Raw genomic sequence first — 17,563 nt, 5'->3', positions numbered from 1 at the left:
ATCTTCAGAGATGTTGCAAAATGCCCGTTTTACTCCGTGGTACTTCCTTGTTTGTTTTAATATGACCTCGTTCCCTTTCCTCGGAGTTTACTGTGCTTCCGAATCACCCGGGAGCCTGTAAACACAGATGGCTGGACTTCAGCCCAGAGATTCGGATTCTGATTGTGGAGGTCTGGGTGGGGCCTGAGCATGTCCACCCAGTTGCCAGGGGGTGGAGGTGCTGATCGGCAGGGGTCCACACTTTGAGAACCACTGTTGCACTCATTGAGACTTCCAGAAAAATCGGTGCCCCAAGACAATGTTCCCCGCAGGTCTGGTAGCTTCCCAGTACAACATCCTGCATAGAACCGTGCAGGGAGGGAGCCCCCTGCCCGTCATGCGGAATGCACAGGCTGTACGGCAGGTGCTCGCCTTCTCTGTGAACAGCACTTGGAGGGAGGCTCGTGTCTTCCCCGTGTGCTCAGGGCTTCAGGGGACAGGAGGCAAGTGAGCTCGCCCAGGCTATGGAGGGGGGCCGGGCTGCACTGCCCCCGAGGGTGGGATGGCTTCTGTCAGCAGCTTTCTCATCCTGTGGATAAATCTGTCTTCCTATAGTCTCACATTTGAGAATTAAATAATCACCCTCACGGATGTAACAGACTCTTCATAGACGGACCTGAAGGAATAGCAGAGGCTTTGCAGAAGGTTCAGAATGTGTCCCGGGGCCCAAAGCTGTAAAGATTTAAATTAGAACTGGGAAGAGGTTGACATTTGTGTCTCCTGAGGTACATGTTGGAAGATTCGAAGGAAAAGCAAGTAAACAACATCAAGCATCAATGGTCTGAACCAAGTACACAGTGCTTGGTCTCAAAATTAAATATTAACTTCCAATAACAGAAAAAAGCCCAGCATTGAACTGAAGTTGATAGACTAAAGAATGGAATAAAAATGTGCCATAGAGGGCGCCTGGGTGGCTCAGTGGGTTAAAGCCTCTGCCTTCGGCTCAGGTCATGATCCTGGGGTCCTGGGATCGAGTCCTGCATCCACATCCAGCTCTCTGCTCAGCAGGGAGCCTGCTTCCCCTTCTCTCTCTGCCTACTTGTGATCTCTCTCTCTCTGTCGAAAAAATAAATTAAAAAAAATCTTAAAAAACAAGTGCCATAGGAAATCCTTAATAAAAATGGGGACTCCAGGGTTACTCAGTCGGTTAAGTGTCTGAGCAGAGAGCTGGATGCGGATGCAGGACTTGATCCCAGGACCCCAGGATCACTACCCAAGCTGAAAGCAGAGGCTTTAACCCACTGAACCACCCAGGCACCCCAAGAAGCCTTCTGATTTATGAATCACCTTTTGTGTTTTACTGTGAGAGAGGTGGGACTGTCATTACTATTTGTTTTAGAAAAATTACGTGTACGTGCGTATATATAGAAAGCATTGTGTGATCTCGGAAGAATCCTCTTGGTCTTTCGGGCTCCTCATGGGCAGGCCTTCTCAGATCACACCCTACGGTTGGGAAGGGGACATCAGTGATCATCTGTTTCCTCTTCCCCCACCTCATCCCCCACTACTTGGTGATAGTTGTGGCAGAAGGCAGGTAGCAGGCCTTTGCTCTCGCTCTGGTGCTAGCTGGTCAGCTCTGGGCCTCAGGAGGCCACCTGTTCTGTGTTTGACCAGGCTTAACGATCCAGAATCTTAACAATTCCCTCTGTAAGGCACATCTACGCCCTCAGTCCCTGGTTGGAGGTTTGCCTTCAGCAGCCTCAGAACAGAAAATATCTTGGCTTCTGACACCCCACCCCCACTTCCCACAGAAAGAATCTGATGGTGGTTGTTAAAACAGGTTAAACATTCGTGTGATGTTTGTTTATTAACTATCCTGGACACTTAAAAAAAATTTTTTTTTTTCTTGAGTTGTTAATACATTTAAGCAGTTTTAAATTCAAGCTTTGAGAAGGCTTTCATGCAGTGAGGCGTCTCTGTGTGTCTGTCTCACGCGCCTTGGTCCCTAGCCAACTCATTTCTGTCCTCAGTCCATCAGTGGTACCATTTTCTTGTGTCCTTACAGACTTTTCTTACACACATGCCAGTAGATACATGAGTGTGTCGATGCATACACATCGCCTTCTTTGTCCTCATGGAGGATGTCGCATCCTGCAAAACCTCCCCCCGCCCCCAGCCTTGTCATGCATGGCTGGGGTTTGTGCAAAGCTGCCCTGTAGAGCACACCCTCGTTCTCGTGGTTGCTTCATGTTCTGTGGTACAGATTTTGTCCTCAAACAAAGCAAAACAACCATCTTCCTCCTAATTCCTGCACCCTGGACTCAAACACAAGGCTGGCCCAGGGTGCGGTGGGACGACATTCCCGGCTCTGGACCTTGAGTAATGCAGGTGGATTACTACTGTCACTGTGTTGAGTCATAATAGAGCTTGAGAGAAAATAAAATCCCCAAGATTTTCTTTTAAAGGAAGCGCTATGCCCAACGTGAGGCCAGCACTCACGATCCTGAGACCAAGAGTTGCATGCTGTGCTCACTGAGCCAGCCAGGCACCCCAAAACTGCGAAGATCCCTCCATTTTTGATGCTCTTCCGTCCTGCCCCCTGCACAGCACCAGGCAGCCAAGCACAACACATCCCTGTAAAACTGCACTCTCAAGGTTGGACCTGTCCCTCATCTGATGTAAGCTTGTTGGTATCTGATCCAATTTTCTGACATTTTCTCCACTTGTGTGTGTCGGCTGTCAATTCCATTAGCCTGCCATCCATCCTCACCCACATTTTCCAGGCTCACGGTGTTTCTGAGTTAATAATAGAGCCCGAGACCTGACACACCTCTGCAACCCCACCTCCCTGGAGTTGTCTGATGGTTACACTTGGGATGGGCACTGACCACGAGGTTCGACTCAGCCCCACCCAACTTAATATCAGTTCACCCTCCTGTCATCTCCACGTCTAGAGGAATAGGATCGTGGTTTGGCCAGAGTGTCTGTACACTAGGCATGCAGTGTGGGAGCTGTAAATCTTATCAGAAAAGGAAGTAAGTTTGCAAGTCTTATTCTTGGCAAACCTTACTTGTGTAGATTGTTCTCTTTTCCTCGCTGAGGGCGGGCTGCTGAGTAATTCCCCCAAGAACTTTGTTTTGGATTGATGTCATTTATTTATCCAGCCGTTTACTCCCCGGGGAACATTTGGGTGCCAAGGTCTTTACTAGAGCGCTAAGCGAGCTCTGTGGCACCCGCGCGCGCGCCCCTCCCCCGGCCTTGACCAAGCTCTGCGCAGACCATGACTCTTGCTGCTCCCAGTGATCTGCCTGGCGGCTGCCTTCTCAGAGCTCTGTCTTTGGCACAATAGCTAATTTTAAGATTTTATTTTTTAAAGTAACCTCTACACATACTGTGGGGCTTGAACCCACCACCCCCAAGATCAAGGGTTGCACGTTCTACTGACCGAGCAAGCCAGGTGCTCTATGATAGCTAATTTTTAAAAGCAGCAACAGTGAAGGGTGAAAGAAGCCATGTGGGGCACCATGGGAGGCCCTCACGAGCCGGGGAGCCCTGGGAAGACGTTTTTCAGAGAACGTGTTCCGTTAGCGGAGAGAGAGAGGAACCAAAGAGCAAGTTGGTGATCTGGCAGCAGGGAAAGCTACCCTAGCCCAAGTGTGTCATTTATAGTACGACTCATAGCTGCTTTTCTCTTGAAGTTGGGACATTTGCCCAACTCTTGTGTCTGATTCCTTTGGGATCATGACAGATTCCCTTAGCCACTGTGGGAGGTGACTCCTCGGGATGAGTAGTAGAGCTAGTAGTCCTGGGCATCATCCCAGTTCTGGGGCTTTGGGGCCCTGGTTCCCCCAACTTGCTCCTCCCCCGGCCTCAAGTGAAGATAGGCTTCAGGCTGGAGCATGAGCGTGGGTAGTTACCTCAGGGGATCTTCCTCTCCCTCCAGGAATCAAGAACAGGAATCTCTTGGGGTGGGAGCCCACCGTGGAATGATCTGGAACTACAGGGCTGCAGATTCTGGGAATACCCATGGTTGCACCTGGTTCGCTGGCCCGCCGAGGACTGCGCCAGGCCCGAGGCTTCAGATGCATGTGGCAGGCCATTTCCTTGCTGTAAAATCAAAAACACTAAATGTGTTTCTTACCAGCTTTGTTCAGGTGTGTCCTTCTCAGGATGCTAGGAGCCCTCGGCACAGGGACGCGAGTCACGCTTCTGATCCTGCCTGGGGGGATTCAGACACGGGACCACAGAACTCACTCCGTGGCTTGTGTTCTTGGGGGCCGCCTGAAACCCAGCCTCCCACATCCTTCTGGTCCAACTACACATTCCGGAAACCCAGACTTCACTTCACTGAAGAGGAGAGGTCAGAGTTACAACTGCCATGAAAAATACAGAATTTTAGATTTTGAGCTATGATTTTTGGCTTTCAACAAAGTGCAGTTGTTTATTATCATTTTTAGAACTATAAACAGAAGATAATTCTTGTGTTAGTGATCTTGGGGGAACTTAAACATGTTTCCTGTCTTGTGATTAGATGTTATGAACAAAAGCGCCATTGATAAACGGATTCTTTGAAGACTTTTTACATGGAGTTCGACCAACTCTTCTAGTAAAAAAGAGAATTTTTAATTAGCGAAAGAGAGCGACTCTGTGCTTTGTGCTGGAACTCCTGCCAGCTCATTCATTTCGCGGCGCTGTTCATTGGTACCCTCCTTTCCCGTCTGCAAGATCGCTGAATTACCGGGGATTCTTGGCGTTCGAGAACTGAACATTCTCGTTGAGATCCACTCTGAAACTGTCCACACATGGAAAGCTTCACATTCTTGCTGAGGTGTACTTCTGAGTCCTTTTAGTGGGGAGGTCCTTGGGCCTGTGAGCACCGCCCAGTACATGGCAAATCCCGGACCCCACCCCGCCTGCTCTAATTTAGGGACCGGTTTTCCAGGGGAAATGGTGGCAGAGTGGTGAGATCTATAAGGAACCCTGAACACCATGGCTCAACTCTATTGAGAAGTTAGAAACAAAAGAAACAGATGTACAGCTAACACTTGGAAGGCATCTTAGTTGTGGGAGGAGAATTCATTGCGAGCAGCGGGGAGTCGGCCTGAGGCTTGGCAGAAGCTTCCAGGTCCTGCCCCACCGACAGCCTGGCCTCTGTGCGGCAGGTGGGTGTGGCTTCATCCCTTGTCACGCATCTCCTCGCTGCGGGCCCTGGGTCCTCTGGCCTCCCTCCAGGCGGGCTTTGGTGGTGGGCTGTCCCCCCTTCACCCTCCTCTGGTCTCCCTGCCTTTTTCCTACGTACCCTTTCCCTCTGAGTATTATCCATGATGTCTTCTCTTTGAGGGACCAAGGACAGGGTCCTGTTGGGGTTTTACCCCTCTTTTCGCCTCCCACATGCCTTTCGCTGTGACCACTGTGCAGGACAGAGCAGCCTGGTTATGATGAGCCTGGCCTCATCAGCTAGGCTCCCCAGTCTCCGTCGCCTGCTTGATTAGGCCACGGTCCCCGCTGTCCCGCTATTGTGTGATGATACAGAAGTCAAGATGCAGGGACGGTACTGTACTGTGTCACACTGGCTTCACACGGCTTCCCAGCTGTGAACTGGCATGCCGGCCTCCCGTGTTCCCGAGGGAGTCTTGCCCTTCGAAGGAGGGATCACAGGAGCTCCCGCTTCATTTCCAGGGAGCTGGATTCTACAGCTGGATTGCGTTACAGTCGGCTAAGAGGGGTCCCTTCCTCCCTCTCTCCCTTCCTTCTTTCTGCTTTTCCACCTTTCACAGGATGTTCAAACCCTGCTTCGTTCTTGCCTTGAGTTGCAGTGCCCCTCAGAGCAGCCCTAGCCGGCGGAACTTCCTGTGAGCGTGGACGTGTCCCATACTCTGGGTCTGCCTGTCGGTCACGGTAGCCAGCCCCTAGGCATATGGGCCTGTGGGGAACCTGAAATGTGGCTCATGTTACTGAGGAACTGACCTTTTTTTTTTTTTAAGATTTTATTTATTTATTTGACAGGGAGAGAGATCACAAGTAGGCAGAGAGGCAGGCAGAGAGAGTGGGGGAAGCAGGCTCCCTGCTGAGCAGAGAGCCCGATGCGGGGCTCGATCCCAGGACCCAGAGATCATGACCTGAGCCGAAGACAGAGGCTTAACCCACTGAGCCACCCAGGCGCCCCAGAACTGACTTTTAATTTTAATTGATTTAATTCAATTTAAATAGCCCCACGTAGCTGGCGGTTACCATATTGGACAGCGCAGCCGTGGAGCTGAGAAAATAAGACTCATGTACAGGGAAGAAAGGCTACAGTGGCTTACATGATCAGTCTGAAGCGGGGCTCAGAGGAAGGGGCGGGGTCCCCTGCTCTCAGTGTCCGTGTCCGACCTCTGTACCCACCTCTGGTTTCCGAGTGCTGACTGCCGCCTGGACATCTCTGCCTGCACGCTGGCAAGGGAACCTCAGATCAAGACATCCACGTTCTCCTATTTCCCTTCGCCTCAGACTCATTTTCCTTCCTTTATTTCCTGCCATCAGGTAGCAGCAGCCCCTGTTGCACCCAGACTGGGAGCTTGCAGGGGTGCCTTCTTCGCCTTGGAAAACCAGCCTGTCCCCCGGCTATGCTGTGTGTCTCCCCCACCCCTACCCCGGAAGAGCTTTGGACCCAGTCCCATGTCCTCCATTCCCCAGAGCCACACCGTGCTCTCCATCAGAGCAGTGGAGTGGACCACGTAATTTGTGTCCTGTCCTCTCCTCTCTGGACTGTCTCTGCTCCTGTCATCCAGTGAGCCTGTCCCTCGTCTGCTGGACGTGTCTGCCCTGTAGCACACAGAGGATGATGTCTGGCCTGGGCAGCTCCCCTGTCTCTCTGCACGTTGATTTGCTCTCCATTTTGAGGTGCCCTCATGCTGCTTTTGTCCTCCCTTTTGAAAAGATTATTCTTCCCTTTTTTTCCATCTTTAGGGCCTGGCTCCCATGTCTGCTCCTCTGAGGCTTGCCCCAACTTTCTGGCCAATTTCATTCTCCCTGCCCCTTACACATACGTCATTTCTTCCTCCTCTGAGTTCCTATAGAAGATACCATTCGTTGCTGTGATTAAGTTTATTGTGTCGTCTTGTAATTGTGTGTATGTTGTTGTCCTGGGACATAGAAAGCGAAGTCCCATAGGCTTGAATTCTGTCTTACTGACTCCTTCCGGCACTGTTTTCAGAGTAAGCACCTTGGGTTTCCTGATCACATGGACGGGAGCAGACCATAGGGGAAAGGTGGGTGCTGTGTGGGCTTATGCCGTGAGGAAGGGAATTGGGTCCCTGTGAAGAACGTAGGTAGTAGGGATAAAGCTGGTTGTTGTGAGCCTTCACTGCTGGGCTGAGGGGTTTTAATTAGACCCATTTATCCATGAGGAGGACCCACTGTTGTAAGGGAGAAAGGACATTCTAGAAAGGTTGGACTAATGAGGTGGCAGGTGAATTAGGATGGAGAGAAGCTGCCACACGTCAGTAGCACCTACTCATGGTAGGGACATAATAGATGCACAAGAGCTTTCGGAAGAAGGAGCGATGATGAGGTGACGGTGGTTGGTGTTGGATCACCACACGTGTCCTGCGGGGTTACTGGCATAGAGCGGACCAGGGTCTGCCCTGAGACAAAGGTCCCTGCCAGGATGATGTCAGTGAGGAGCGCAGTCATCGGAAGGTTTGCCTGGGTTTGGATGACCCAATTCGAGATAGTTCATTCACGTGGCCGTTAGCGGGAGACCTCTGTCGTCACTACCGGGATTCCTCATCGGGCTTCTTGAGTGTCCTCACAACATGGCAGCAGCCGGCTTTCCCCAGTGAGTGATCTGAGGAGGGAGCTACGGTGCCTTTAATGACCTAATCTTCAAGTTTTTCCATATTCTGTTTATTAGAAAGAAGTCACTATGTCCAGCATCCAGTTAAGCCCTGCCTCTTGAAGAGCAGAATTTTAGGAAGTTGTGGACATATCTTAAAATCGCGGCACATAGGGACCCCTGGGTGGGTCAGTCGGTTAGGCATCTGATTTGATTTCAGCTCTGAAGCCCCTTGTCAGGCCCTATGCTCAGTGAGGAATCTTCTGGAAGTCTCTCTCCTTTTCCTTCTCCCAGTCTCGTGCTTGCTCAAAAACAAAAACAGAGAATGATTTCTGAAAGTTAGTCACCTTGAGCATTAAAATCCGGATTTTGCTCTGGGAGGGCCATCCTTTTAGCTCTCCCCATTTGCTCTGTTGGGCATAATAACGGCCATCATCTAGCAGCGGTTGAGAAATGGAGGTTGTGGACAGTCCTGGGGTTCTGCATTTTTCTCTGGAACTATTATCCCTGGGACTTGGGTTGTTGAGAATTTCCGTGTTGGGCTGACCGTGGGAGAGCCTGCGAGTTGGGGCTGTTTGCTGTCATGAGGGTGATCTGAGCTCGGCTGGATGTGAGGTTCAGTATTGGGCTCCTTGGCTGTGACCCCCTGTGTCTTTGTCCTCAGCCCACGTATCTTGGGTTTCTCTTCCCTCCTGTCTTACAGGTCTTACAGGTGTATGTGTGTCTGATCTCCGCGGTTGATGGTGAGCCTCTCCTGGGCACAGAAGAAGGCGTCTTGCTTAATTTTATGTTCTTTCTAGCACAGCACATTGTACATAAATGTCACTCAGTACGTTGTTTTGAATGAGCAGTGGGAAGGTCAGAGTGGAGAAGCGGGACAGAGGAAGAAGGTGGAAGAGGTAGTAGCAGTGTGAGGCCGGGGACCCATCAAGGGAGTGAAGAGGGGAAAAGGTTTAGAGAGCGGGAATTGGGGTAGGAATACAGAGCAGGAAAAGGCAGAGCTGAAGAGGGCAGGAATAAGGGATGTGGTTGGGGATGGCCGGGGCTGTAGAAAATTTAGAGAGATGGAAGGAACAGGATCTTGGCCCATAGCTGGAGCAAGAGCAGGTGGGAGCGGGAAGAGTTGTGGTATTACTGTGTAGTAGGCACAGTGTGGTCACTTTCTGTATGTTGGCTGATTTAATTTTTAAAGCAGCTGAAGTTAGTGGACATACATAAACTTGGATGTATATTTCAGGGTATAGAGCTACTGATCATCTCTTTGAACCAGGAGGTGTTCACTGTGAGCCTGCAGGTGTCGTGGGTAATAGTGAGAATGATAAATACACTGTAGAATATGGAAGATAAATGCGTAAATTAATTTAGAGACGAAGGATTAAGACGTGCAGGTCCCTGATGTAGGCCTTCCTTGTCTGCAAGGATGGCTGGGGTCCCTGGAGAATCCCGTGGAGAAGGAACAGTGTTTCCTAACCCAGGTATCACCCTTTGTGGCAGGGGTGGGGTGGTGGAATCAGCTGCCATTGTGAGGGATAAGGGCTAAAATACTAGAAGTTGCCTTCTTGGGGCATGTGGGTGGCACAGTTGGTTAAGCGTCTGACTCTCGGTTTGGGGACCTGGGATTGATCCCTGCATCAGGCTCTGTGCTTAGTGTAGAGTCTGCCAGGACTCTCTCCCTCTCCCTCTGCTCCAAACCACCCCCCCACCGACGCCAGCTATGTGGGTTCACTCTCTCCCTCACTCAAATGAATAAATAAAAATCTTACAAAAAAGTGACCTTCTCAAGGTGGATTCCTAGGAGAAAATGTAAGTTCTAGTATCTTTCTTTGAGTTGGAAGTTGAGGTTTATTTTATGATAGGAGTAATTTTGATAGATGATGTATTTTAATAGGCTTTGTTGGGGCGGGGACATGGGAATTTGGTAACCCCCTACCCGTAGTTGATACAAGCAGGCTTCTGAGCTGGAAGTACCGGTCTTATAAACGAGACTTTGGAATCCCACTTTTTTAAAGCTGCGACTTGGCGCTGTCCCCTCCCCGGTGGCTTACGTACCTTAACTCGTTTTAGGCCTTCAGGAAGAGTTAGAAAATGAAGTGGAAAAGAAAAACACGTCAAGCGCATAGAATCATCCGTGTTGTGCAATGACCGTGCGAAAACAGATGAGTAGTAGCCGGGAGAGACCCCGAGAGTCATGAGCAGACCCGCAGTTTTCGGCCTCCCCGCTTCTCTGCCTGCGCTTCCCCTGCCCCGCACAGTCTGACTCTGGAGAATATCTTCGTTGTCGTGAGCCACCTTCGTTAAATACTGAATTCTGCTGGTGCCGTCACCAGGGCCCGCAGTGTCATGCGTAGGCTTTATGAAAGTAATAAAATGCCCCAGAAAGTCTAGTTGCTGGGCTTGTGGCCCATTGCAGCTGATAAAAGTAGTCACCCACCTGATCATGTGTTTCTTTACAGGGTGATGATGGCTGCTTATCTGTATACACACTGAGTGTTGATAGGAAACCCAGATAAGGTTTTGTTGTATGTCTGAAACCCATGTGTCAAAGCAATTTTTATAGAGTAACATTCTCTTTCCTGCTCCCCTGCCCCATAACTTCGGAGGGAGGTGAAATTTCCTGTCACAGCTGCTTGTAAATAGTAAGTGCTCGATAAAGGCTCTTTCCTCCTTTCACCTCCCAGCTGTTTCCGGGGTGTTACAGAAGAGTGGCCTTTTCACATCGCCCGGATGGACAGCTCTGTACCTTTGTGAGTTACTAAAATATAATCTGTAGGTTTTTATTACGACAAAGGTTAATCACTTTAGAAATACAGAAGCCTAGATTCCTAAGCCCTTAATTTAAATTTTTCTTCTTTTCCTTATGTATTTTTCTGGAGTTTCTCCAAAAATGTAACTTCCAAAGAAAAATATTTAATGTTTCAAAAAGAAAAAATGTAGATGATCAGAAAGTTACCCATTATCCAGAGGTAGTCGCGGCTGCTGTATCCTTTCGACATTTTTTCTGTGCTTATACATAATGGATATTTATTAAAAATTGAGATTATATTGTATATCAGTAAAGGCCAACTCCTATAGTGACCTTCAGTTTTCAGTGGGAAGAAACAGTACAAATCTCTTTCTAGCTTGCTGTCCTGGCAAGGCGGGTCGGTGGTAGTAGAGGGGGAAGGTGAAGTGGAGGGAGTCTCTCCTGCTATGCTCCTTTTTCAGAGTTTTCCCCTTCCTGGCCTTCAGGATTTTCTCTCTTGAGCTGGGAGAGGAGAGTGGATGAGTGGAAGAGAGAGGATGATCAGAGGGGGAAGGTCTTATGGGCCAGGTCAGGAAGATACATACATCATTTCTGTGCTTCTTCCACTGGCCAGAAGTTAGTCCCATGACCACCTAAACTGCAAGGAATGCTGGGGAATGTAGTCCAGGTAGAACAGCTGTCAACTGCCTTGCTTATCTCTAACTCACTTGTATAAACCATTTCTGAAACTTTTTTTTTTTTTTAATAAACCAAGTTTTTTATTTCAAACATGGTCATCTCTCCATCTCAATCCCATGTGAAGCCCCCACCATCTCTTGCCAGATCTCTTTCTAATTGGTGTGTTTCTGTTCTTGTTCCCCATAGTCTGGTCTCACACAGCAACCAAGGTGGTCTTCTAAGAACTCACGTCAGGTGTTACCGGTCCCCTGCTGAGAACTTGCCAGAGATGGTTGCCGTAATGCCCACTTTCTAAGGAGGGTAACCTGCTGGGGCTCTGGCCCCACCATACCTCTCTGTCCTCGCCTCTCCTTGCAAGGCCAGACCTGCCTTGGAACTTGCTGTCGCCTTTGTATGAAAATCCCCACCCCCAGCATCACCCTCTGTCTCCTTTGGTTTCAGCTCAGGTGTCTCCTCTCCAAAGAGGCCTTTCTCCACCACCAGTCTCTCCTCCCTCTCCCCCCTGCTTAGTTGCTTTTACTGACCCGTCATTAAAGCACTTACCACCAATGGAAATTCCTGTTCACAATATGTATTTATATTCTGTCTGTCTTCTAGATTGTATTCCTTGAAGCAGGAACTCCGTCTTGTTCATATCTGTATCCCTAGATAGTGTGTCTGGCACATGGTCGGTACTTAGTAAACACTTGTGGGATGAATGAAGGTCATTAGAGAATCTCACACAATTTTTTTAAGAGATTTTATTTATTTGAGAGAGAATGTGTGCCACGAGCATGAGCAGGGTGACAGGCAGAGAGGGAAACAGACTCCCCACTAGGCAGGGAGTCCTGCACAGGGGGCCCATCACAGAGCTCCATCCCAGGACCCTGGGATCAAGGACCAAGTTGAAGGCAGACGATTAACCTACGGAGCCTCCCAGGTGGCCCAGCATCTCAGACATTTGTAATGTCAGTGTTGTAGCTCGTTGCACAGAATTTTGCTGTGAACGTTTAACTGTTTACATTTGAGGGACTTTCGCATTTTTTTCCCCCGATTAAGAAATGCTTTGGTGACTGTCCTTTCAGCTGTTCTTTGGTTTGCTTTGTGCACATATCTGTGCTTATTTTCTTAGGTTTGATTCCTAAGTGAGAATTTATTTAGTGGAAAGCTATGTGTACAAAATTTTAAAGTCTCTGTAATATATTACCCTTTGCCCTCCAGACCCTCAGTTTGTGTCCCCCGTGTATTTGAGAGCCCTGGTATACATACAGCTTGCTTTCAGGAGTGCCAGAAGCTCGGCAGGGCAGGGTGGAGGTAGGGCATTTTGTCTGTCTGTACTGCTGTACCCTAGATCTTAGAATGGGTGCTCATGCTTACCAGATGAATAAATCAGCTTCCATAAAAAAATTCTACTTGTTCCTTCAGTGAAGTTTATTTTTACTCATTTATTCATATAAATGTTCCCTGACTTCAAAATGTGTGCTTTTTGAAAAGTTCTGCCCAGTGTAAGAACCAAGAACATTCCCCCAGTGTTAATACAAACCTCAGGGAAGCGCTGTGAGCTGGGCTTATCTTAGTGCTCAGAACCGATACCCGAGGTACTTGAGCCCCCTCTCAAGTTGGTGGCAAGTCCAGGACCACTGCCTGGGATTTTTGAGACTCCCAAGGGCTAGGAGATAAAGAGACCGTGTCTTACAGAATTCTTATCTTTTGTTCTGTGACTGCATGTGGATTTCCATCCCAGATAGCCCCTTATTCATTCCCCCCAACGCGGTGACCAGTGCCGGCCTGAGGTGGAAAGACAGCCACCCTGCCCCAGCTGGGCGTGGAAGGTCACTGTCTGGACGGCCAGATCCACCATCTTCTTCTGCCAGTGCCCAGGACTGGCCCGGAGACTTCGCAGTTCCTTTAACACCGTCCACCTTCTGTGGGTACCGGCCGAGTTGTCCCCTCTCTGCACAGGGGTGTTTGGAGGAGACTTGCTGGTTGGAAGTCTTTGTCATGGAGTGGGGGAGGCCCAGAGAGCTGGGATGTGGGGAGGCAGGGAGACAGAAAAGTACGCTCCTCTCCAGCTGTTTCCTGTCCTCATTTCTTCTGAATGGTTCCTGGAACATGCCCTCTCAGGTCAAGTCTTAACCCCTTCGTCTGGCAGACGAGGATCTCGTGTTCACCCGTGATCCGCAGTTGGTACATATCACTGGGCTTTAGACTCTTCCCAGTGCTAGAAACTCTATAAGGTGGTGCCAGATTTTTACCCACGTGTAAAAAAAAATTGCATCCACTGCGGCATTCCTTGAGTTGAGTAGGTCATCAGAGAGGTCTAATGGGAAAAATAATAAGGTCTAATGATGGGCAGTGGGGTGCAGTGTACTGGGAGGGTCAGAAGAACCGTAGTCCGGGTAGTAGCTGTGCTAACCGGGAATCCTTGATGACCGGCGGTGGAGGTGAGTGGAAGGGAGAGAGGTCAGGGCTTCAGTGCCTGCTTAAAAGAACCAAGGAAAGGTTGCTTAGCCCGGAAGCCTTGGGAAGCCCTTGGAGACACTGCTAGGCTGTAGCAAAGCCATGTTTTAGTGATCCCTCCCTTGTATTAAGCCTTTCATGAAGCCCGCCAAGCGCATGCAATCCTAGCTGGAGTGCAGACCTCGTTTGGAAAGGGATCCTGAGCACACACGAGTTGGGAAACCTATTTGCGTCTCTGCTGTGTGTGCGTGTGGGCAGCCTTGTGACAGGGGTAGGTGGTCGGAGGGAGAGAGGGAGGGAGGGATGGATGGAAGAATCCTGGAAAGTAACCATCTCCAGCACAGTCCCCGTTGCTCAGCGTGTGCACAGCTCACTGACCAGGTCTCCGTGGCCGCCTGTCTCCATGTTTAGTTTCACCCTGCCTCTTTCAGCATAGCCTGTGTAATCGTTTGGATCTTCTTTCCTTCAGCCGGGTCCTGACTGAACACATGGATAGATGGCTTTCACAGTCCTCCTCTCTTGTCCCTCAGAGCTCCTGTCCCCAAGGGCTGCACCCCCGGCCCTTTCCCCTCCTCACCCTTACTGGGTTTGTTCTCCTGCGCCCATGGTTGTAACCACCAGCCACTGCTCTGCACTGATCACTTCCCTGTCTGACCCATACCAGATGTCCCTCCCATGTATCTAGTCTTTTTTTTTTTCTTCCTCCCCGACCTGGTGGTTTCATAGATGTCTTAGATTCAACTTACTCTTGTCTTTTCAGTTCATGTTAACACTTAGTGACCCAAAACTGAAACTTGAGAGCAAGCCACCTCCTCTAGCCTGGATGTCTTAGCCCTTAGCTATCATCACCCTAATCCGTGTCTTTCAGTGTCAGGCCATCAAGGGATCCTGCCCTGTGGGTCTGCCCACCCCTCATAGGAGACCGTGAGCCTGTGCATATCTATATTTTAGACCTCGCTCAATGTCCAATTGGAGTAGGAGCTGTTTAGAGAATGTTGGGAATGAATGAATGAATGAATGAATGGGTGATTTCTGAGAGGATTTGAGATGATTTCCACTTAAGATGAAGCTCTTTATTTTTTTTTTCCTTCTCACTGCAACTGAGGAATTATTTTTGCTTGTTTAGGACCAACATGATGGAACTGTCATTTTGAGGAAATCTGTATACCACATGAAATTTTTTTCTGTCTCAGGCAGTGTGCACAAATGTACAAATTTCCGTGGAGGAGTTACTAAAGTGAAAAATCAAGGAACTATTTATTAAATAACTTCTTCATTAAAGTTAAAAGATCTGCGTGGTTTCAAACGTATGCTTGTGTTCTTGCTGGAGAATTGAGAAATCTTTCACTGGGCCAGATCATTGATCTGCATGATGTAGTTTGAATTAAACTTGTGCTTAATTAACCTGGGTACTCTAAATTTAAAAAAAAAAAGATTTAATTATTTGAAAGAGGGAGAGAGCATGGGAGAGGGGAGGGCAGAGGGACAAGCGGATTCTCCACTCGAGCATGGAGCCCGACTCGGGGCTTGATCCCAGGACCCTGAGATCATGACCTGAGCTGAACTCAAGAGTTTGGATGCTCAACTGACTGGGCTACCCAGGCGCCCCAGGATGTTCTAAATGTCTGGGGCTGTGGGATTTTAGAGCTGGAATGTTGCCTTTTGAACTTCAGTGTAAGGAAGAGTCGCCTCTGCTCAGTTGATTGGTTTTGTGTCCCCAGGACTGGTCTGAACAGAAACCATTACCTTTGCATATTGGATAAGGCAGTGACCTATTGAAGGTCCACTTCTTAAACTTTTTATTTTCTTCTCCAACAGGGAGAGTCACGTATTCTCAGAGTGAAGGTGGTTTCTGGAATTGATCTCGCCAAAAAGGACATCTTTGGAGCCAGGTATGTTCACTTTGTTTTTGTTTTTGTAGGCTTCGGATGAGTTAGGCAAGCACTTTACAAACCGAAGCAAGCATCAGTTGACCCCTGGAGGCCTTCTTAAGACAAAGATTGCCAGGCCCCCTGCTCCGGAGATTCTGGGGGAGCAATGGCAGAGGAGTGCTGAGGCTACCGGGCCAGGGACCGCATTTTGTGCAGGAGTCTTGCCTTCCGTCTGGCTTGATTTCATGAGGAGACTGGATTCCGATGTTTCTGTGTTTCTCTGTAGAAAAATACTGTTTGGGAATGTTTATTCATTTTATTTATTTATTTATTTTTATTTTATTTTATTTTATTTTTTTAAGATTTTATTTATTTGACAGAGATCATAAGGAGGCAGAGAGGCAGGCAGAGAGAGGGGGAAGCAGGCTCCCCGCGGAGCAGAGAGCCCGATGTAGGGCTTGATCCCAGGACTCCGGGATCATGACCTGAGCTGAAGGCAGAGGCTCAACCCACTGAGCCACCCAGGCGCCCCTGTTTATTCATTTTAATACATTCCTTTAAAAAAAATCCCTAGTTTTGAGACATGAAAGCGTTACTTTGTTCCTAGCAGAACTGGGTATTCTCTGGCCTGTATGATCTGATTGGAGAGATGTGGTAATGAGTGAGTGAATTTGGTGATTTCTGGGCCTTTTGTGCAAGCACCGGCAGCTGAACTCTCTGCGGCCTTAGCTTTTTTTATTTTGAATACTGTGCCTGATAATCCTTTATCTTGAAATCAGTCCTTTTGTTCCCATTGTCTCTGCTGGGTGTTGCAGTAAGTCATTGGACCAGTAGCACAGTGAGGTTAGAGCCACTGAGAACTTGGATTTGGACCAGATTTTGGAGAACAAGGACCTTTTTGAACTTTAGACATGGAGGAGACATTATAGGTGTCCTTGCTTGCCCTGACAGGACTTTCTCAGGAAGGTTACTGCTTGCCCAGGGGGCTTGCATGTCAGCGGTGCAGGAGCAGGCCCCCGACCGCACTCTCCTTTCGAGTTGGGAATGCTGTGGGGTTGAGCCGTGAGGGCTGCGGTGGCTGCTGGGGACCGTTAGCTGTTGCTGGAGTCCGCACACTGGAACATCCGTTTCATCCTGTGGGGCCCCTGCTGTTGCTGGCAGTCACCTTCTGGCTTCAGGGCCTCATTGTGATGCTGGACATTCTGTAATGGGGCCTCACCTTCCTGCTCGCCTGGCAGAAGCCCTTTTCTGTCCTGGATAGGCAGACCTCTTGATTTTCTGTCCTGTATCTTCACAGACATATTCAGCTTTTCCCATCCTGATAAGTTACTTTAGTAGCACCTGGAGAAATTATTAAAAGTAGATAAATAAAGTTGATGCAAGATAATATTCGTGAGCTATCTTGTTAATTTCCCCATACTTGGGGCACCCAGGTGGCGCAGTTGGTTGTGTGTCCTACACCTGATGTTGGCTCAGGTCGTGAGCACGTCTCTCAGGCCCGAGAGAGTGCTCGAGTACTTTACTGGTCTGGCTTCTACCACATGAGACATTTACAGGAGATTGCAACGTCTCACTTGTGTTGATTACTGTACAGAGCACCGTGACCAGGACTGGGCAGATTCTTTCTTAATTGAAATGTTTTATTGAAATATTTGCATGCCTGATGGGGGCCCTTGATCCCAGAACCCCAGGATCATGAATTGAGCTAACAGTAGATGCTTAACAGACTGAGCCACCCTGGTGCCCCTGTGCTTCGTTGTCTTGGTTTAATAAATACAGAGCCCACCATCCTCCTTCCTTCCTTCCTCTTCTGCTCTCCATGCCTCGCTCAGGGTCCATTTTCTCTGAAGCGCCGTGGTTCTTTTAGGACCCATTCGCCAGCGAGTGAGCTAAAGCGGAAGGGTTCAGTGGCAGCATGCAGTTCCTGCCGCGTTGGCATTTCTCTCTAGAATGGCCCAGTTATCACCTTATTCTGCCCCATGACCTTCATTCTCCTCCACATTGTCTTGAGCAAATCCTCTCCAGCTTCATGTGACC

The 17,563-nt window shown here is 49.0% G+C and overlaps 1 protein-coding gene across 5 annotated transcripts in view; it reads left to right on the top strand.

Annotated features, from left to right (window-relative positions):
- NEDD4L (NEDD4 like E3 ubiquitin protein ligase) overlaps nucleotides 1-17,563 on the top strand; it is a 328,217-nt gene that overhangs the window by 89,578 nt on the left and 221,076 nt on the right. For all 5 annotated transcript variants that reach the window (XM_032882412.1, XM_032882408.1, XM_032882409.1 and 2 more), the window contains exon 2: nucleotides 15,474-15,547. In XM_032882412.1, coding sequence (XP_032738303.1) covers nucleotides 15,474-15,547 — 74 coding nt within the window. The remainder of the gene's footprint in view (nucleotides 1-15,473; nucleotides 15,548-17,563) is intronic.

This window comes from Lontra canadensis, unplaced genomic scaffold (genome assembly GCF_010015895.1).
Source record: "Lontra canadensis isolate GAN:19392208 unplaced genomic scaffold, GSC_riverotter_1.0 scaffold82, whole genome shotgun sequence".
NCBI classification, from domain to species: Eukaryota; Metazoa; Chordata; class Mammalia; order Carnivora; family Mustelidae; genus Lontra; species Lontra canadensis.
The sequence above is the reverse complement of the archived record's forward strand: the minus strand, read 5'-3'. Positions and strand labels throughout refer to the sequence as shown.